General features: G+C 47.2%; 1 protein-coding gene and 2 long non-coding RNA genes across 5 annotated transcripts in view; 2 read left to right on the forward strand and 1 right to left on the reverse strand.

Annotated features, from left to right (window-relative positions):
- LRRTM4 (leucine rich repeat transmembrane neuronal 4) overlaps positions 1 to 21,676 on the forward strand; it is a 151,414-nt gene that overhangs the window by 67,381 nt on the left and 62,357 nt on the right. Inside the window, exon 3 of one of the 3 annotated variants that reach the window (XM_086865373.1) lies at positions 7,672 to 7,860. The exons of the other annotated variants lie outside the window; for them this stretch is intronic. Within the exon in view, the coding sequence (XP_086721499.1) occupies positions 7,672 to 7,845 (174 nt within the window). The 3' untranslated portion in view covers positions 7,846 to 7,860. Of the gene's footprint in view, positions 1 to 7,671; positions 7,861 to 21,676 lie in introns of those variants that run through there. 3 annotated transcript variants of the gene reach the window in all.
- LOC147648927 (uncharacterized) lies at positions 11,916 to 17,660 on the reverse strand. Its single transcript, XR_015279739.1, has 2 exons — positions 14,745 to 17,660; positions 11,916 to 13,346 (listed from the first exon to the last, which is right to left on the reverse strand). It is a non-coding gene; the product is annotated as an uncharacterized LOC147648927 (long non-coding RNA).
- On the forward strand, positions 13,445 to 20,021 carry LOC147648928 (uncharacterized). Its single transcript, XR_015279740.1, has 2 exons — positions 13,445 to 13,790; positions 16,834 to 20,021. It is a non-coding gene; the product is annotated as an uncharacterized LOC147648928 (long non-coding RNA).

The following is a 21,676-nucleotide window of genomic DNA, read 5'->3' on the forward strand; positions in this document are numbered from 1 at the left end:
ACACAGGATATGGTGACACGAGCTGGGACTGCTGCTTCCCCATCCCTTCCCATTCCCTCATGGATGTGGATCATTTCCCCATCCCTTCATGGATGGGGATCATTTCCCCATCCCTTCATGGATGTGGATCATTTTCCCATCCCTTCATGGATGTGGATCATTTCCCCATCCCTTCATGGATGTGGATCATTTTCCCATCCCTTCCTGCTCCCTCATGGATGTGGATCATTTCCCCATCCCTTCATGGATGTGGATCATTTCCCCATCCCTTCCTGCTCCCTCAGGGATGGGGATCATTTTCCCATCCCTCCATGGATGTGGACCATTTTCCCATCCCTTCATGGATGTGGACCATTTTCCCATTCCTCCATGGATGTGGACCATTTTCCCATCCCTCCATGGATGTGGACCATTTTCCCATCCCTTCCTGCTCCCTCAGGGATGGGGATCACCTTTCCTTCCCCAGCAATCCCACACTGGCCACGGCTGTTCCTTCTCAGGCCTTGGGAGTGATGTTTAAAGCAGAGCAGAGCTTTGCACTGGGCTAATGAGTCTTGGATTACTTGGAATTTATTTCTCTCCACTGCTTCCATCCCCTCCCCAAGCCCTGAGCCAGGCCTGGATCAGTTTTTGACCCAGACTGAAGCATCCACTCAGTTTACTCACAGGAGTGTTGCCTTCTGACACTCCCCCTTTGATTATTTCCATTTCTCTGAGGCTGCATTCTTCCTCTCAGCTGTCAAGCCCTTGCAGAGGGTTTTATCCCACTAACTGTAATAACATTTCTTTTTCTCCCTTTATTGAAGTTGCTGCTTGAATCGTGCTTGCTTTGTTCTCCCCAAATAAAGGAGGATGCTAACAAGGCTTTCCAGGGTGCAGACATGTCCTAAATGCATTTTGGAGATGAGCTTTTAAGCTGTCTGAAGTAGAAGCAGAAACTCTTGGGGGGAACATTGTGTTTAAGAAAATAAAACCAAAATAAACAAACAACCCCCCCAAAAAAATAAAAAAAACCAAACAAATGAACAAAAAAAATAACCAAGAAACCAAAACCAAATAAACAAACAGAAAATCCCACACAAAAACCCCAGAAAAACTTCACGACCTTGGATTGTCCTTTAGTGCATCAGGTTTTGTTTTCTTTGTGTATTAAAAGGGGGAGTTGGAAGAATTCCTGTCAGGAATTTCCAGCCCCCAGGAGGGCCAGAATTGCCTTTGCAGAGGTTCTGCCCCACCAGAGCAGGGTTTGTTCCTCTCTAAAACTCCCTGCAAGAGGGTTTGGATCCGGATTTGGATCCAGATTTGGATCCAGATTTAGATCCAGATTTAGATCCAGATTTGGATCCAGATTTGGATCCGGATTTGGATCCAGATTTGGATCCAGATTTAGATCCAGATTTAGATCCAGATTTAGATCCAGATTTGGATCCGGATTTGGATCCAGATTTAGATCCAGATTTAGATCCAGATTTGGATAAAGATTTAGATCCAGATTTGGATCCAGATTTGGATCCAGATTTGGATCCAGATTTAGATCCAGATTTGGATCCGGATTTGGATCCAGATTTAGATCCCGATTTAGATCCAGATTTGGATCCAGATTTAGATCCAGATTTAGATCCAGATTTAGATCCAGATTTGGATCCAGATTTAGATCCAGATTTGGATCCAGATTTGGATCCAGATTTGGATCCAGATTTAGATCCAGATTTAGATCCAGCAGGTCCGAAGCTGCAGTGAACCCTGGAATCTGCTGCTCCCCTGGGATGCCCAGGAAATTCTTTATAAAAACACCTTCTTGCAACTTTTTATTTTCTTCTTCTGAGGGCAAATTGTTGAAAGCTGTCTGGACAGGGGGCCTTTAATTAACAATTTTTTGCCTGAATCTACTGCCTTCCACATCTGGGAGCTCCGAGGTGAATCAGCTTTAATTAAATGTTCTCCACACCTCCAGAAGAGGCCAAAGCATCCTGGTGCAGATATTGAATATGGGATTTCCAAAATCCCACTAGGTTGATTTCCTCTGCCTGGAACTGGCAATTCTCAGTGGTCTGAATGTTGTTTGTCAATCTTGCTCTAAATTAAACTGTTGCCTCGTGTCGTGCTCAGGCAATGGGCAGGGAGGGAGCTCAAAAATCCCAGTTCTGATCCTTCTCACCCACTTTTTCCTTCTCTTTACACAACCATTATTCAGTGAATTGAAAGAAAAGAAAACACAGACTCAGGGAGAGCAAACAAGGAATTCCTCTCTGCTTTTGAAAGTGCAGAATTAAGAAAAAATACAAAATGCAGAGCTGGGGAATTCTGAGCCAGAAGTCAAAGGCTTCATGCAGATGCTTACAACAAAGTTAAAGGATCTTTCATAGGAATCAAATGGAACAATTCCTTTGTGATGTTTCAGTTCACCAGTGAGGGTGGGAAGAGGGTTCCCTTCAGGCCATGGCCTTTCCTATCTCTCTATAAAGGTCCCTGGGTGGGAAATAAATGAGATTTTTGGCCTAAGCAGAATTTTGAATCACAGTAGGTGCTTAAGAAAGTGGTGTTTCATCCATTTTCAGCTTTCAGGGTTTGGAATTACCCTGTAGCAGGCAGTGGGTGTAGCAGGAAAATAAAGCTGTTTGCTTTGTACTTCTGATTGGGTGGAAATAGAAATACTGTGGTGCTGAGAGCACTTCAAATCGCATTGAAATGAAGTTATTTGGTATGAAATACTGAAATTATAGAGAATGAAACCTTAAACGTTTTGTTAAGGTGCTTAAAAGCCGTAAAGGAAATGGGGTGAGGAATTAAAATCAAGAGATGAGGCACCAGATAATGTGGGAGTGGAGGTGGAGCTGCTCCAGGAGAATCTGCTCAGAGTGGGATGTTCTCCATGACCCCCTTGACCAGAAACATTGAAAACACAGCAAAAATAGGACTGGGGGCAAGCTGAGCTCCCCTGGGGAGTTCTAAATCCACAGGGAGCAGCAGAGGAGCCCAATCTGCATCTGGGGGAATTCAATTGCAAAGAAGCCCTAGGGCAAAGAAGAAATTGCAGAACTTATGAGAGGAGTCCCCTTTATAATAGGAAAGAGTGGAAATAGGTTCCAAAAAATGCACACAGGCACCTAATGAAGCTTTTTTAATTACTTTCAAAACGATCTGAGGTAATTTCAGATCTCCTACTAGAAGCATGTGAGAGCTGGACAATCCCAATTGCATCGTGCCCTCGGAAATGGTGTTAAAATGCGCAATTACAGACACCAAAACTCCTTTGTAAACTTGGCTGGGTGTCTCAAACATTATTCCTGAGGTGGTTTATTTAATTTTGCATCACTCCTTTCTTGCCAGAGTAAATAACTCCCCGGGATTTTGCAGGGAAGCTGAACTCAATCACAAAATTGAGTCTTTCTGAGGTGTTTGATGAATTTACTACACCTACCCTTAGATACCTGGTCCCTTTTTCTTCCCTCCAGTGCCCAGGCCCTTTCTGCAGCTCCTGTCAGCATTCCCAGCTGAACAGAATAATTTCCCCTCCTCGGCTGACAGCAGCTGTCATTAGGAAAATTGCAGGGCCAACTTTGACAGGATTCACACAATGGGGGAACTTGAGCTTCTCACAGGCTCCGAGAAAGCCCAGGCTCTTCAGCACATCTTGTCAGTCGGAACATGAGCTCATCTCCTCCCCGGGAGGAGCTGGCAGATGAGAAGATTATTTCTGACAGATCTGAAACAGCCCCTATGACATCCTCCAGCAATAAAATCTCTGCCAGGGGCTGGGGGGGAGAGGGGAAAAGGGTCTAATAAAAAAAATGTTAAAAAAAAAAGACAGGTGAGCGCTTAAATCAAAGGATTCTATCCTCGTTTAGAATTCACTCCTCTTCCCTGTGTTAAATATTCACAGCTGTTAATGATCCAGGGATTGGATTGTTAATGATCCAGAGCCCTTTTCCTGCAGGATGTTCCTCAGGTTTGAAGGCTCCTTGGAGCTGGATCCTTTCCTGCCCCTCAGCAGGAGGTGTTTGGACATTAAGGATTCGTGGCAGAGGCAGGAATGAGTTATCCTGGAACTGCCTGGCATTCTGGAATTCTCTGGCATCCTGGGATGGTCTGGGGCTGTGAGCATCCCTCGGGAAGGGGAGCCTTTCCTCCGGTCCTGTGTGACTGCAGGGCTTGGCTGGTGCTCAGGGGGTTTCCCCCTTTGGAGGTGAACATCACCAAACTCTTTCCCTCCCAGATTTATCCACTGGATTTGTCAAAATTAGGGAGTTTGTTTGTGTCTGGCAGCAGGGGCAGCGAGAAGGACCAAACCCCACAGATTTCTGCACTCCCTAATCTCAGATTCCCCAGCCTCAGGTACAAATGGGGTGAATCGAGCAAGAGGCACAAAGGGTTTCATGTCCATGTCAGTATTTAAAGTTTATCTTTCCTGTGGCATCGGGTCTCTTTTCACCCCATCTTTAGCCCTGCTTCCCTTTCAGAGCTGGTTTTTCTCACCCTTTACTCTTTAAGAGCACACTGGGGATAAAATTTTGCATTTTTCCTGTGTTCCTGCTGGGGAAGAACCTTTTGGGAACGTGGCAGGGATTTATGCCCTGTCTGGAGTGTAGAAATTCCCTTTGTAAGAAATCCAGAGCTCCCTCTCCTTGTTTTACTGCCATGCCAGGATCATCCTCCTCAAAGTCAACAGTGACACAAGAAACCATTAAGGGATGTGAAAACCGAGGGTGCTGCAGCTTGGATTCTGGTTTTGTTATTTCAGAGCTTCTAGGAAAAAACAGATTATAAAGGTTCCAGGCTATGTAAGTCCAGAGTGTCCAATCAGTGTCCTTCGGGCTCCAGAGCTTGTTCTGTGATCCCCAAATGCTGAAGGAGAAAAGGCTGTTAAATGTTTAAACATTTTGTTGGGATTTGAGGCTCAGCAGCCATCGAGGAGCAGCATGTGCAGCTCCTGAAATCCTGAAACGCTGTTGCAATTCACAGAATCCTGGAATGGTTTGGGTTGGAAGGACCTTAAATCCCATCCAGTGCCACCCCTGCCGTGGCAGGGACATCTCCTGCTGTCCCAGGCTGCTCCAAGCCCCAGTGTCCAGGGATCTGTCACCAGTATAAGAAACCAAAAAAAAAATAAATCTCATTTTATTGCTCAAGTGTCAAACTTTGGTGCTTTTTTTTTGGTTTTTTTTGCCATGAAAGCAAAGCATGCTGCTTCCCCTCAGCCCTGCAGAACAAAGGGATGCTGGGATGGGTGGGAAGGGATCCCAAAGCCCAGCAGTGCCACCACCACAGGGACAGCTGCCACTGCCCCATCCAGCCTGGCCTGGACACCGCCATCCCCGGCAGCTCTGGAGCTTCTCCCTTCCTCCCCTGGCCTTGCTCCCGCCTTTCCTCTCCCCTTCCCCCGGGGGATGAAGGCTGATGGATCCGGGGTGCGGCCAGGGCAGGACCCTCCTGTCCCCTGGGATAAGGGAACTGGAAAACCATCAGCAGAACCGCTTCCAGCAGTGCCAGATCCACGGCAGACCCCAGCAGCTCCAGGAATGTTCTCCCTGCCCTTAATTACTGACAGGACCCTGCTCTTATCAGGAACCGCTGATCTGAAGGTGGCAGGTTGTGTTTTACACCACATACTTGAAATTAAATTATTAAAAATATCCCAATCCCGGCTCCTCAAAGCCATCACTGCCAAGTGGGAATGAGCACACATGTTCTAGGGAACAGTTTTCTGTCACAATGTGCAATTTCATTAAAACTTCAAGCATTTCATGGAAACATTTCTCTGCTGGCAGAGCAAACTTTATAATTCAAAACATCTTGTTCAAGGGTTCCCACTTCATTCTGAGATTATCCTGATATTTGGTGGTGTGGAGATGGAATAATTTTGTTTTACCATTTACAGTGAATTCATTCAGTGTTTATATTAAATGAACACATCGCTCTGATTATGTGGGGGTTTATTTGTGAAAGTTTACCCCATAAAACAGATTTGGTTTGTGTTTGGTTGAAAAGGATGACAAAGCACCTCATTCCAGCCTGCCCTTGAAACACACACCCACAGCCTGCAGGGAATTCCAGCCCTTGTGATGCTTTTTCACAATTTTTGGAGATGCAGGTGGGGATTTTGGGGCAGTCTGGGCTGTGCTGGATGCACAAAAACCACAGAATTAGAGGAATTAAAGGCTTACACAGACAGGAAAAAGCAGAGTCAACATCTGTGTCTCACTCCAGCTTGGCAGCAGTGAGAGCCTGGGGTCCTTCTAAAACAGGAATTGGTGCAACAGAACCAGTCTGGGTATTTATTTTAGACCAGTTAGAACCAGTATCAGCCTGGTGATATGTGGGAGACGCTGATTGGGGCTGGGCAAGGGTGGGAGAGCTGGGAATGTTCATCTGGAGACGGGAAGGATCCAGGGAGAGCTCAGAGCCCCTTGCAGGGCCTGGAGGGGCTCCAGGAGAGCTGGAGAGGGGCTGGGGACAAGGGATGGAGGGACAGGACACAGGGAATGGCTCCCACTGGAAAACAGGAGATTGGGGTGGGATATTGGGAAGGAATTCCTGGCTGTGAGGGTGGGGAGGGGCTGGGATGGAATTCCCAGAGGAGCTGTGGCAGCCCCTGGATCCCTGGAAGTGCCCAAGGCCAGGCTGGAGCAGCCTGGGCCAGTGGGAGCTGTCCCTGCCATGGCAGGGGTGGCACTGGATGGGATTTGAGGTTTTTCCAACCCAAACCATTCTACATTTCTATTCCAGTTCTGTTTGTCATCCTCCAAAAATGCTCTTAATGTATCCAATCTTTTTCTCAACTTTATTCAGGGCTTTTTTTTTAAAGAATAATTCATATTCAGTGCAGAATGGTTATAAAGTGCAAAACTCATCAATTATTCAGGTTATTTATGCAGATTTTAATGTCACAGACATTATGTGTCTTTCTCTCTTTTAAGAGAAATTGAAAAGAGATTTAAGAGGAGAAGAATATTTTCCTGAGCTGAGGTTGGAGTTCAGCTCTTTGGGATTGTTCTGTGTGTTTGAGTTGTTTGGGTTTGCTGTGTGTTTTCCAACCCCCTTTAGAGAAGTCAATAACGAGGTGATTCAAACAATCATAGAAAGCTGGAACAGCACCAAAACCCACAGGATTTGGATAATCTGAGTATTCCTGGTGTCTGACCCAGTGGGCAGAGCACAAAACAGGGACACAGCAGCCACCAGCTGAATTCCCAGCTTGGATTTACCCTGAAATTATTTTGTCCCTTCCTCTTTATTTCCTTATAAAGGGCTGCTATTATTATTATTATTATTATTATTATTATTATTAATAATAATAATAATAATAATAATAATGATAATGATAATGATAATATTTCTACTATTACTATTATTACTATTATTATCATCATTATTATCACTATTATTGCTGTTATTACATTATTACATTATTAGTATATAATAGGTAATATATTTATATAAGAATATAATAACAATAGTAATGATAGTAATAATAATGATGATGATGATAACAATAATAATAATAATAATAATAATAATAATAATAATAATAATAATAATAATAGTAATAGTATAGTAGTGATCATTTCCCATCGTAAAGGTGTTAACTGAGTTAATTTAACAGCGTTCAACCAGTTGATGCTGATATTTGGATTCAATATTGATGAGAGCCAAACCATTCCCTCCTGCCAGGCTCTGCTTCCTTCTCTGTGTCCAGAGATCAGCCCTGTCCGAGGTCCTGCTGGGAAACCTTTTACATTTCAGGTGAGAAACCTCAGGTGCAGAGGCACAGAACCCCTCTTTCGGTGTTTTTTAGGTGCCCATCATGGGGCAGAGCGGGAAGAACCAGAGCCTGGCAAAGAATAAACCAGTGACAGAGACAGGAAACCCTTCCCTTCTCCCAGAGTTCCAAACTGGCAGCAGGAAGGAGCAATTCCCGTGGCTGTGAGTGCTGAGGGTGCTCAGCGCTCGCAGGGGCCGTTCATTATCCAACTGCTCCAGCCTTGAAGTGATTAAGATCCCGCTCTGTATCGAGCAAGTGTTGGAGCAATTGGAATTGCTCTGCCTTGGATAATTGTGTTTGTTTCTCCCCGTTAAATTTACAGGCTCTTTTATGCCTTCTCCCCATGTGCTCGCAGTTTTCTGGGGCAATTTGCAAAATAACCCTGATTGCTCTTTCAAGCCCCTTTTCAGCATGCTGTCGGCAGAAAAACCCAATAAAAACCAACTCCAAAATGGCATTTGGAGCTGACAGTTCATGGTGCTGCTCTCCCACATCCATGTGGCTCCTGTCCTCTGCAGTCAGATCATTAGCTTGGAAAAATCTCTTTATCCCGACGGTTTGTTTGTGTCGGTGCGCGCCCAAAAGGTGCCTGGCTCTCTTTATAGAGTGGTCATTTGCTAAATAATGCAAAAACACTCACATTTATTTGTAAATAGCACCCAATGCCTGTCTGATCCGTCTGTGGAGGTGGAGGCAGCAATGATTGCACATTTCAGTGTCCCTGCCCCTCCCAAGGGAAAATTCCCAGCAGGGAAAGCCTGCTCAGGATGCTGGAGGTGTCACTGTGCCCCTCAGCCCTGGGAATGATGGACAGCTCTGCTTAGGCTGGCCTGGGCTTGGTTTAATCTCCCTGCACACCCATTCTTCATTCTGGGCTCTGCAGCATCCGAGGGATCCCAGAGTTTCCTTCTGGCAGCCTGGGAATTGCCTGCCCTCGCTGTGTTGATGGTCCAAGGACGTTTGGGGGCAGAGGGGAGGTAGGGGAGGAGGTCAGGAAATTAAAATGTGGCAGGAAAATAAAATAGAGGCAGTTTTTGATGACTTAGAGCTTCGGTGAGGGCAGAAATTAGCTTCAGGAAGCTTTGAAGCCCTGTCATGGCCAGAGCTGGGCACTGGATTCTTTAAAATCAGCCTCCAGTGCTTCCCTGGAGGGGTTTTACCCCATCCCAGGAACTGCCCAAGGCCAGCTTGGAGCAATCTAGTCTAGGGAAAGATGCCCTGCCCATGGCAAGGGTGGAACTGGATGATATTAAGGTGCCATCCAACCTGAACCATTCCATGATTCCATTACTTAATTGTAATATTTACAGGTTTCTTCTGTTTTGTTTGTTTTTTTATTCTGTGTATATGGTTTTTTATTCTGTGTATATGGTTTTTTATTCTGTGTGTATGGTTTTTTAATCTGTGTGTATGGTTTTTTATTCTGTGTGTATGGTTTTTTATTCTGTGTGTATGGTTTTTTAATCTGTGTGTATGGTTTTTTATTCTGTGTGTATGGTTTTTTATTCTGTGTGTATGGTTTTTTATTCTGTGTGTATGGTTTTTTATTCTGTGTGTATGGTTTTTTAATCTGTGTGTATGGTTTTTTATTCTGTGTGTATGGTTTTTTATTCTGTGTGTATGTTTTTTTATTCTGTGTGTATGGTTTTTTGTTCTGTGTGTATGCTGTGAGGATTTTTGCTTGTTGATTTTAAACCAGATCACATCTGGTGACCCACAGATGCCACTTCCCCCTTTTCTGCCGTCTTTCTTCTATCCTTCCCCTCTCCAGCCCAAACCTTCCTTTTGGTTTATTCTTCTCCCTTATTTTAGCAGACAGACTCCGGATATTCCCATTTTTGCTTCTGCTGGGCTGGCAGGATAAGCCCAGCTCTGCAGCAGTTTGCAGGAGCAACACGAACACGGTGACAAGAAATCAATCTGGCTAATAAAATTAGCTGAGTTTCGCTTACTCTTTCACACAACTGGAGACCGACTCATCCCCGTGAAGGCAGTTTTACGGCCTGATTTTTTAATGGAGTGTAAACCAGCATTAATCGTGTGGGGAGGGGCAGAGATTGGGAGCATAAATCCCCTAAACCTCCACCGGGTCCCTGCACATCAAGCACACGGAGATTAGGGAAGGGAAAAGGAATTTTGCCCTGCGCTTGTCAGTCAGCTCAGAGTGCAGCTGCTGTAGTTGATGCCTTAAGATTTCAGCCTCTGTGGTTTTTCAGATCCTGTACTGCTTTTGTTTTCAGTTTTTCAGAACTCTAAACTCCACAGAAAGTGTGGAGCTACTGTCTACACATTTTGGTCACACAAAACAATCCCTCCAGGCCTGAAATTCAAGGACATTCCACTGCCTCAGGCCCCTAAAAGTAAAAACAAAAGTGAGCTATGGGGGGAGCAAACTGAGGGTAAATTACTTCATTACCTGAAGCTGTAATTGGAGGAATAACCCCTGATATTTAAATGGACCAAATTTTTAATTGTGTGACCATTGTCCATTCTGGGTGCAGCCCCTTTGTCTGCCCTCAGTGCACCTGAAGGCCCTTCACTAAATGTATTCTATTCTTTTAATTCGGGCCTCTGTTTCTAGGTAAGCTCGACAAAAGCATGATATTCAGTAAAAACATCCATGGGGAGCAGAGTTCCATGTCTAAAACTGCTGCCTCAGAACGTTGGTGTGATCACAGTCGCTGTCCACAGGTGACTTTTCCAACCCTGCTGATCCTGGGACATTTTGGGGTGCTTGTGTTAATTGTATCTCCTGTAATCCTTGACCTGCTGGGGTTTTTTATATTTTTTTAACACACTGGGCCTGGCTTGAATATCCAAATTAAGTCATCATGATTTTCACAGAGCTGAGGGCTTGAGAGGATTCAGAGGTGGGCAGAGGTTGCAGCTGTGGCTGCCCCATCCCTGGACGTGCCCAAGGCCAGGCTGGGCTTGGAGGGACTGAAGAGCCAGGATAGGGAGGAACGGCCTTAGACTGAAGGAAGGCAGGGTTAGATGGGATTTGGGAAGGAATTCCTGGCTGGGAGGGGCAGGGAGGGGCTGGGATGGAATTCCCAGAGCAGCTGTGGCTGTCCCTGGATCCCTGGAAGTGCCCAAAGCCAGGCTGGGATAATCAGGGACAGCTGGAGGTGTCCCTGCCGTGGCAGGGATGACACTGGATCACCTTTCAGGTCTTTTCCATCCCAAACCAGTGAGGGATTCCAAGACTGGAGTGAGAGCAGGGAATGTGGTACTGGGTAAGAGCTCCCTGTCCTGAGAGCCAGGCTCGTGCAGATGAGGAGGGAGAGGTGATTTCTGCCTGTTTTATTGGCTGCTGAAAAGATCCCCAAAGAACAAAAGCATTACCATGCTCCTTTTCCCCCTCGGTGCTGGCAACTCGCCCTTTACCTGGAGGGGCGTAAAGCTGGAGGATTTATTGCTCCTGGTGTGATTTATGGGATGCAGGCAGCGGGGTGATGGCCTCACTTTACTGCTGACATTGAGAAATCCTCCTGGGCACTCAAACCAGCACTAAAAACTCTCCCCCCCCGCCATAAAGTGATCCTGAGGCTCAATCCCACCTCGGCTGGACAGCGTTGCTGGGTTTGTATGGACAAGAAGGCAGAAGAAAAAGATGTTTTTGTGAGTTTTCCATCATTTCTCAGATCTCAGACGGGCAAGTGCTTGGACAGCTTCTGTGGTTGGTGTGTGCTTCTGATCTGTGCTTGCCAAATCGTGCTTTTTACAGCTTCTCCTCTGTGCCCTGCCCAGTTTTTCCAGTTGCTGTCACGTCTCAGTGTGGGGGCTGATGGTTGAACAATTGTTTTTATTCTCCCTCACACATCCTTGGAGATTTTGTGCAGGTTTTTATGAGCTTTGTGTTTATTTTCTCTCTCCCGGAGCACGTGGCTCCAGGTTTGTTTAGGCTGACTCTCCCTTCTGGGGTGGGTATAAAATACTCCATTCCAAAATAAATCCAAGATTTTGGGCCCGTATAAACCCATTTTTCTCCTTAAAAACCTGTTTTATTTCAGGAGCTCTGCTTCATCTCCTGTCTGCCCATTCTGCTTCTGCCTGGTCAGTGTCTTGCATTAAACCCTTCCCTCCCTGGGCTCCCTTTTCCAGGGGAATTTACTGGACACAAGGAAATAAGGTGGGAGGAAGAAAATTCTGATTTTCTTCTTTTTTAGAGTTTAGCTGCCAGGGCTGCCAGCATCCCACTGAGCCAGGCATGGAGTGGGTTCATTCTGGGGCCAGTCAAGTATTTTCCACTTGACTGGGTATTATTTTCCACTATAATTTGGGTATTTTTGTTAATTTTTGATGTGTCCTGATGTCACAGAAAGCTCAGGTTGCAAATCACTGCTCTGAGGTAATGAAATGATGACTCGAACGAGTTCTGGGCAAATCTTTGAAGGGTTTGGGGTGAGAGAAATTTGGCTAAAACCCAATTAAATGTCAGAAGGGATAAAGCACTGGGGATGGCTATTTTAAATATGCTCTGTTTTGCCTGTGGCTGTTAGGAGTTGCTGTCACTTGTTGGCCAATATAATGTGTTTTTTTTTAATGGTTAAATGCTGCCTTTGTCCGTGGGGACAGGAATGAACTCCTTAAATCAAGAGGGTAATTAATTTTCCTGACAAGCTCTGCAAGTTCTCAATTGAGATTTTAGCCCTCGCAGAGATGGGATTTGACAGTTTGCATTTGCCTTCTCCCACCACCCCCTGCAAAGCCAGGACTTGCTGAGTCGGACTGAACAAATCCCCGGAACACCCCGGAATGAGATTGGGCTTTAATGTGTAATAAAAACTTTGGAAACGACTCCTTCAAACACTTCCAGAGGTTGGAAACGCATCTATAAATATCCCCTTTATGCATAAAGTTCCCAAATCTTATTGGAAAAGGTAATTTATTCCAGAGCCTGACATTAAGCTGCGGAGCCAAGGAAATTTTAGGATGGTTTAGATGTGGCAATGTTTGCAGCTGGAAGCAGTGGGAGAGATGGAAGCCCTGGACAGGAGCTGTGGTGTTGGCCTTTTGCTCCTCCTCTCTGCTCCCTGGGTGCCTTTGGAACTTCATGTTTGTCCTTTCTCCTGTAAGAAATCCTAAAGCAGTGTTGGTGGTGGGCTCCTTGCAGATTGATCCCTCTGGGATAAATCCCACCCAACAGAGCTGCAGTCCTCAGGTGTGTCCGAGGGCTTTTCATGCTGAGTATTTCTGATTTTTTTATGTGCAGTTCCCCTTGAGCCAGAATCATTCACTGACGAACAAGTTTGTGTGAAAATTGAGATGAAGGAATATGAAAGTTTTGTTTCTAGTTCTGTTTCAACTTCTAGGGAATTCCTTATATTGTGTGCCCAACAGAGCCAGGCTGGGAGAGCTGGGAATGTTCACCTGGAGAAGGGAAGGATCCAGGGAGAGCTCAGAGCCTCTTGCAGAGCCTGGAGGGGCTCCAGAAGAGCTGGAGAGGGACTGGGGACAAGGGATGGAGGGACAGGACACAGGGAATGGCTTCCCGTTGGGAAGGGGGAGATTTAGATGGGATTTTGGGACAGAATTCCTGGCTGTGAGGGTGGGGAGGGGTGGGATGGAATTCCCAGAGGAGCTGTGGCTGCCCCTGGATCCCTGGAAGTGCCCCAGGCCAGGCTGGAGCAGCCTGGGACAGTGGGAGCTGTCCCTGCCATGGCAGGGGTGGCACTGGGTGGGATTTGAGGTCCCTTCCCATCCAACCCATTCCAGGATTCTGGATTCCAAGTGCAGCTGAAGGAATGCGATGCCTGAGCCGTGGGTTTGCTCAGGAACATTTTCTTCCCAACTCTTGGACAGAAGTTGAGCTCTGAGGGAGGATGGGATGTGCTGGGTGAGGCAAATGAGGGCTAATTGTTAATTACTCTCACTTGCCATTGACCCTGTATTCCAGACCTGGCTAACCAGGGCTAATTGTTAAGTTAATTATCCCCACCTGCCATTGCTCCTGCATTCCAGGCCTGTGCCCCAGCACCGAGGGCACACGAGGATCAGGCTGGGAATGGCTTTTGGAATTTGCCAGGTGAGTTTTAATGGCCTTTTAGCGCAGTAAATGTCAGTGACAGAGAGCAAACCATGACTTGGTAAAGTAAATATGGACTAGAAACGTGTGACTTCTCCCCTCCAGTGCCGCCCTTTGATGGCTCAGATTTATCGGTGCCTTTATTGTCACTTTTCATTCCCTTTGCTGCCTCCCCCACACCCTGCTCAGTAACTCTGCACTCAAAGTGACTCAGGTTCAGTTAATATTAATTTTAATATTAATATCACCATTTTACTGCCTGGCACGCTTTCCTTATGGAGACAACAATCCTTCCTTTTCCTTATTCCTCTTCTGTCCCTTTTTATTCTACACTTGTGGCTCTTTAATCTTCGATTTTTAAGGAAATAAATTGCATGTGACAATCCATACGTGGTGAATTTGGAATGAAAGAGCTCTGTTTTCAGCGAGAGACTCTAGAATTTATAATCCCAGAATCCCAGAACACTTTGGGTTGGGAGAAACCTCAAAACAGACAAAAGACACCAGCAGAGCCCCCACCCAATAAATTTAAGAGATGGAATCGGATTATTTTGACAGAGGAGCTGAGTTTTGGGAGTGGGCAGGATGCGTCAGTCCCCGTGCTCCCAGGAGGGGCCTGGGGGCTCATGTGCCTGTCAGCAATGGGTGAGTGGAGCTGCTGTGGATCCCACGGATCTGATTCCAGGCGTTCCACACCTCCGGAGCGCCAGGAGCTGCTGCCTGCAGGGCTGGGGGTGTTGAGCTCCCTCCCTCTGGAATTTCACTGCGCTTGCTGCTGTGAATGGTGGTGATAGCAAGGATCAGGGAATCCTGGAATGGTTTGGGTTGGAAGGACCTGAAATCCCACCCAGTGCTGTGGCAGGATCAGCTCCTGCCGTCCCAGGGTGCTCCAGCCTGGCCTTGGGCACTTCCAGGGATCCAGGGGCAGCCACAGCTCCTCGGGGCCAACACCACGGTCCTGTGGGTTGAGGGGCTGGAATTCCAACAAAAAGAGATTCAGACAAAGAGAATTAAGTCTCAGTGATATTAATTGATATTTTTTTTCCCTCTCAGTTGCTCCTTTGTTGAGTTTCCTCCCTTGGGGCACAAGGTGCACCCCGTTGGCTGCCGGTTCAGTTCCTGTCAGATCTGGTTGTGGCTCCTCTCTCAGATCAGCTAGGATGATTCTTGCAATGGCAGTGGTTGAGATGAGGTGCAGAGTGTGATCTTCTTGTCCTGCAGATGAATTCTGACCACATCAAATGATGAATCTATCTTTCTATTAGTTCCAGACCCCAGCCCATGTCACTTTGCCACTTTTTCAGGGGGTAAAAACATAATTTATAATTAACCAATTTATGTAGACACCTGCTGGAATTCCACATCCTTTAGCAGAAAAGTCCTGTCTGTAGTTTGCTGTTGTTCAGGCTGCAGATAAATCCTCATAATTTGCCTAGATTTACGAGGGATTTGTGGATATCAGGGTGTTATGTACATAAAATTGGAATCTGTGCTGGTGTTCTCAGTTTCTGTGTTCTGTGTTCCTGGATATATTAAAAATCTTTTGTCTAAAAGGGCTGAAACAAGTCCAGAGCTCTTTTTCTGGAAGTAGCAGGTGTTGTCTTGGTTTACTGTTAGAAGCAAATTAAATTTGAAACAGCAGAGTTTCCCTGGGAGAGAAATTCCATTTTCTGGGGGCAGCTCTCGCAATGGCTGGGATGTACTTCCATGCATTCCCTGGCCTGGTTTTCACCTCCTGGATCACATTTGTGTCAGGAATGTCTGCTCTGGGTCAAGGAATCAGCTCTGTGCTCTGTCCATGTCATATCCACGGATCCTGATGGCAAGGGGAGGGTGAGAAACGGAGCCAAAGGAGCAGGGCAGGGTTTCTGCTGGAAGTGCTGAGCTGGATTCCTGGGAATGACGGATGGAAACACATTTCACCTGCTGGAAGGCTTCGCTCTGCCACACTGCTGACTCAAAGTGCTGTGTTACAAAGTGAGGCCAACAACAATCAGCTTATTCATAAGTTAAATATTCTCTGGAGCCATAAATCTCTGTGGGTTAAAGCACCCAAGTTCCTCAGACAGGACAGGTTTGAAATTCTTCTTGGCACCAGTGGATGGAGTTTGATGGAAAGGTCACTTGTCAGGATTGGGGGTTGTTCTGAAGTGAGCAGGTGTTTTATCACGGAGCTTTTCTGTGCACTCCTGATTTACATCAAGAGGCAAAGTGGGAATGGGCAGGCTGGGAGGGGAGGAGCAATGAAAACAAAGTGTTGAGAGAATTGGGCAGGAAAGAAGAGACAGGGGATGGGGCAGAGTCAAGGAATCTGCGTCAGCTCTGTTAAACTCTGAGTTAAACTCAATGCTGTTCCCTCTGTCAGCGCAGGCCTCGGTGCTCAGGGACCCAGAGAAAAACACAGGGGTGAGACTGAGGGTCTGTCTTGTCCTGTCCCCAGCCTCCAGCACCTCACCTGTCCATCAGGGCTGGCTCTGGAGTTCCATCGGGCTCAGGAACTCCACCAGCCTTAGGAGCTCCATCGGGCTCAGGAACTCCACCAGCCTTAGGAGCTCCATCGGCCTCAGGAGCTCCACCAGGCTCAGGAGCTCCATCAGGCTCAGGAGCTCCATCAGGCTCAGGAGCTCCATCAGGCTCAGGAGCTCCATCAGGTTCAGCAGCTCCATCAGGCTCAGGAGCTCCATCAGGCTCTGGAGCTCCACCAGCCTCAGGAGCTCCATCAGGCTCAGAAGCTCCATCAGGCTCTGGAGCTCCATTGGCCTCAGGAGCTCCATCGGTCTCAGGAGCTTCCAGCTGTGCCCCCCACATTAACAGGGATCCCAGATTTCCTGGAATCTCCACACCCAGCAGACTTTGAGGGCCAGCATTCCCCTGTTGCCTGTTTACAAGGCCTGTTTAAAGCCTGTCACCCCTTTACAAGGAATCTCTGCTCTCTGTGTGTGAGACACCACAAAATCCTGGGTGCAAATCTTCTCTCAGGTGTGCATCGAGCAAATTGAGGCCTGCACTGATGCCTGAGGGTTTCATCTTTTCCATTTCCCAGGTATTTGTGACCCTGCAGCTCTTCAGTGTGGAACTCCAAACTCCACACCCAGCGGCAGCTGCTGCTTCCCCACTTTGGGCAGACACAGCAATTCCTCTCCAGGCCTGGCAGCCAAGGACACCTCACTGCCTCAGGCCCCAGAGATGCAAACAAAAGGGAGCTGGGGGCAGCAAACTTGGGGGAAATCCCTTCATTCCCTGCAGCTGGAATTGGGAGATGAACCCCAATGTGCAAATGGACCAAACTTATAAAAGTGGGAAACCCGTGACCTGCTGTCCATTTGGGGTGGGTTTTGTCTGCCTGAAATGCACCTGAAGGCCCTTTCATAAACAGGACTGTTTTTTATTCCCTGAATTTTGTCTGGCCTGTGTTTTTAGGTAGCCCCAAAAGGCATCAGGATGAGCCCTGCTGTTCCCACAGTTCCCATTCCCCTCCCCTCCTGAAGTTTTCCTCAGAGCACAGCAGCAGCAGAACCTTCTTCCCGACTGATATCTCCAGCTCTTCTCCACAAGTATCCTCCAAAACTATTCCCACTCCTGTGGATTGTTACTATTCCCCAGTGGCAGATTCCCTCCGCAGAGTTTTTAATGTAAAGAATTGGATGATTAAATATTTGACAAGTGCACACAGCACTGAAATACTAATAAATTGCATTATCTCTGGGGGCAGAGGGTTATTTTTTTGTCATTTTAACAGCAGAATAATGATGCTTTTGGAAGGTTGCGGTTTTGCTGCCTGTAAGAGCAAGCGAGTCTTCCTTTCTTTTCAGTAAGATTTTAATATAATTTGCAACCATTGTTAACCTGTCATATTCCTCCCTACCCCCCTAAAAAATCCAGTCCTTTAAAAACTCAGTGGCTGCGTATGAACCTCATGCTTTAAAACTTGATTTTCTGTCACTGAGCAGAGGTGAATTCCAGATTCATTATGGCAAGAAAAAGACATCTTTAAATTGCTACTGAAGGAATCTCTGGTCCCATTCTTTAGTTTCTGATAGGAATCAGCTCATTTTGAGCTCAAAACATGAATCTCCTCTCTGCACCCCTGTCTGCCCTGGTCAGGGTTTTGGTGCTCCAAAATTGGCCCTGCTGATTATTCCAGATTCCCAGCCCAAGGGATGTTCCCAGGAGCAGGAAATCTTTGGATGATTTAGGAACTTTATCCCTCCTGCAAATGCCTCCACCTTGTATTTTTTCCCTTGGCTAATCAGTTTGGGATGGGGAGGCAATATTTAAACGAGCAGAAAATCATTAAATGATTTACAAAACACTGGAACCCCGCGACGAGACCGTGAGGCTTCTTTTGGAGTAGAAAATGATTTAATTATTCCTCGCCCTTCCAAACATTCGTCTTGGTAAAAATTAAAATGATTTTGCCAGGCAGAAAATTGGGCCCCGTGTTAATATTTGCTGTAAATGAACAAATGGCAGAGCATCAGTGGGTTCCTCTGCTGGACTGAAAAAAATGAAATATATTCTGGGGTCTCTTTAATGCACAGTAGTTTCTCAAGGCTAATCAGGACATTCTCTAAGCCAGCTTGGGCTTTATATTTTAATTTAGGCACGACTGTGTCTGTGTCTAGGGGAATTATTCCCCCTTTCCTTCCTCTTTTGGCACTGGAGTTGTTGCAGTATCTGCAGCAGTGTCAGGGAGGTGCTGCCACGCTGGTTGATGTCACCAGAGGAGTGACACTGTGTGCTGTCCCCTGTTTTCCACCACCTGGGCACTGGGGTGGCTTTTCCTGGGTGGTTTCCCTGGGATTTGGTGCTACAGGGATGTGAAATCCGTTCTCCTTCGCCAGAATTTTGTATTCAGAAGAAACAGAGAGCAATAACAAACCTCCAGCTCCCCAAAAACCAAACACCAGGTGGTTGTGCATGAAGGGTTAATGGGTTTTGGTGGATTTTTTTAATCATAAATTGTCTAAAATTCAGTGGGATCTGATCAGAATCTGACAGGTGATTTCTGCCCTAAACCTGTGGGACTTCACTTTGCTGCCAGGCATGGCACAGGCAGCGAGAGGAATGTGCAGCATTCCCTAAGGCCAGGATTTATCTGCCGGGGGCTGAAATAAATAATTGGAAACCTTTTGCACCTTGTTTGATTTCCATTTTTCCCCTGCCCAATCCGCTGGTGTGGCACTGTCCCCGCGGTGGCCCCGAGTTCAGGCTGAGGACACTGGGATAATCAGCTGGCTCACAGACTCCTTTGTGTGTGTTTTAAAAGCCAGAAGGAACCTCCAGAAAATCCACTTTAGGCTCCTCTCTCCCTGAAATATTTCCTGTATTAACCCTGGATGGAGCCCTGAGCCAGTTCTGGCTTCTCACACCCCAGGATCCAATCAGTTATTCCTTGTTTTTCCAGAAAGAGATAAAACCACGGGCTAAAGGTTAAATTAGGGACACTCCACCAAAAATAATGTGTCCATGGAGTATTTCCATTGTATTTTCCCCCTGCCACCCAGGAGGGGGATGGGGTTTCCAGCTGCCTGCACTGCTCTAATCCCCCCATTCCGGGTAATCCCTGGGAATGCTCGGGGAGGGAGCAGCTCTCAGTCCCTCTGGAACGTGACAGACCCGGAGCATCCAGAGGGGAAAGCAAAATGGGATTAAAGTGTGCACTCCCATATGGCCTCCAGACCCTGGGCTGGAATCCCTGTAAGGAGATCCAGCTGTTTCCAGGGAGGAACCTTCAAACGCTTTCTGCTCCTCCTGAGCCCGCTGCTGTTGAAAATTTTATAATAAATTACAAATAAATGTATTTGTGCTGCAGTAAAATCTGCTAATCTCGAGTTTTCAGGCTGAACCTGATGGTGCTCAAAGGCAAAGATGGAGACAGACCCTTCCCATGAAAAAGGGAAGGAAATTGTAACCTTTGCAAGGTTTTAAACCAGGAATTTAAACTGCAGCACTTGCCCACCTGCAATTTAAATTTCTGATTTAACACCCCATCCTTGGAAATGTTGGGAGGACCTGGAGCAGCCTGGGACTGTCCCTCCCCATGGCAGGGGTGGCACTGGGTGGGATTTAAGGTCCCTTTCCACCTGGAACATTCCAGGATTCTGTGATTCCAAGTATTTACCTGGCCCCAGCCCAGCCTGGGGTCTGAGGGATAAATCCAGTGGGAGCTGAAGCACAGACCCAGAACCACCTGAACCTGCTGCTGCCAACTCCAGTGCTCCCTCTTCCCAGCCTTTAATTACAATCACTTCGGGTTTTAATCAGGAATTAAAAATCAGGGATTTAATTAGGCAGTTGCTTAATTAGCGATCTGATCTATAACAATGACATTAATTAAACTTACCCACCAGGGGGATTTAATGAGTGCCACACCTGCCCTTCACCATTCACCTCACTGGACACTGCAGGGCCAAACCGCGGGGGATTCCCTCAGTTTCCCAAATCCCTCATTTCCTGGGATACCCTTGGAATTCTGCCCACTCAGGCCCAGGCAGAGAGGGCTGGAGCTCGAGAGAAAGATTTGGGGATTTTTAGCTTTGAATGCTCATGTGGCTGCACAACTGCCCTCCCTGCTGGCCTGGAGCAGACAAAGCCACACGTGTGACCCAAGAACCCACAGGTGTGACCCAAAACCCCACAGGTGTGACCCAAAACCCCACAGGTGTGTCCCAAGAAACCACAGGGTGTGACCCAAAAACCCACAGGTGTGACCCAAAAACCCCACAGGTGTGTCCCAAGAACCCACAGGGTGTGACCCAAAAACCCACAGGTGTGACCCAAAACCCCACAGGTGTGACCCAACCTGCTCCAGCCTGGTCTTGGACACTTCCAGGGATCCAGGGGCAGCCACAGCTGCTCTGGGAATTCCACCCCAGCCCCTCTCCACCCTCCCAGACAGGAATTCCTTCCCAATATCCCATCCAAATCTCCCCTTTTCCAATTTGAAGCCATTCCCTGTGTCCTGTCCCTCCATCCCTTGTCCCCAGTCCCTCTCCAGCTCTCCTGGAGCCCCTTCAGGCTCTGGGAGGGGCTCTGAGCTCTCCCTGGATCCTTCCCTTCTCCAGGCTGGACATTCCCAAATCCCTCAACCACAAGTTTCCCTGTGCCTGGACCTTTCTTCACCTTTGGATTGGGCACTGGCCTCTCTCTCCTCGGGGTCTGCTGACCCTCAGGGTGACCTTGCCAGGTTTTAGGGTGGCAGCAGGAGCAGCTCCTCTGTCAGGGTTTTATGGGATCCCATCCCAGAGCTGCACCCTGGGGAGTCAGAGCCTTTCTGAGGCGCTCAGGTGAGCTTTACCTTCTCTCCCAGGAGGAGAGAGAGCTGCTCTGAGCTGGGGCTGAAGGTTTGGGGCTGAGAGGAGCAGCTCTGTCTCTCTGTTCCCACACACAACAATATTATTTGTTGTCCTGAAGACCTGGGGGGGTGTGAATTGCTGCTTTTGTGGTGCAGTGAAGTCAGGGGTGACACTTGGAGCTGACACCCTGGCCCACGAGCTGGGAAATCAGGGAGCTGAGCTAAATCAGATACAGCAGATTGGAGATTGAGGACGGGAAGAGTCCTGACCCTGCCGAATTAAACGCAGTGTGCTGGACTCAGAGGAGGCGCCGCTCCTGAACTACTTCTCTTACCTGAGAGTTTTATTCACTGCTTTTGTGGTTTCTGTGGTGATCAGAGATCACCAAGCCTGGCTGCTTGGAATATTTACCCATGTTCTCCACTCCTATTATTTCCAGACACCTTGACCTGAGCCTGACTGTTCTGACCTCAGGCACCCCAAGCTGGTGATTATGTGCCAGCAGCCAAGGGCCTGGGGGAACAGAAAATCCAAATCTGAACCAGAAATTACTCTGAGGCCAGGCTGGAGCAACCTGGTCTGGTGCAA

The sequence above is a fragment of the Cyanistes caeruleus genome, chromosome 29 (assembly GCF_971803275.1).
Source record: "Cyanistes caeruleus chromosome 29, bCyaCae1.hap1.1, whole genome shotgun sequence".
Classification (NCBI taxonomy): domain Eukaryota; kingdom Metazoa; phylum Chordata; class Aves; order Passeriformes; family Paridae; genus Cyanistes; species Cyanistes caeruleus.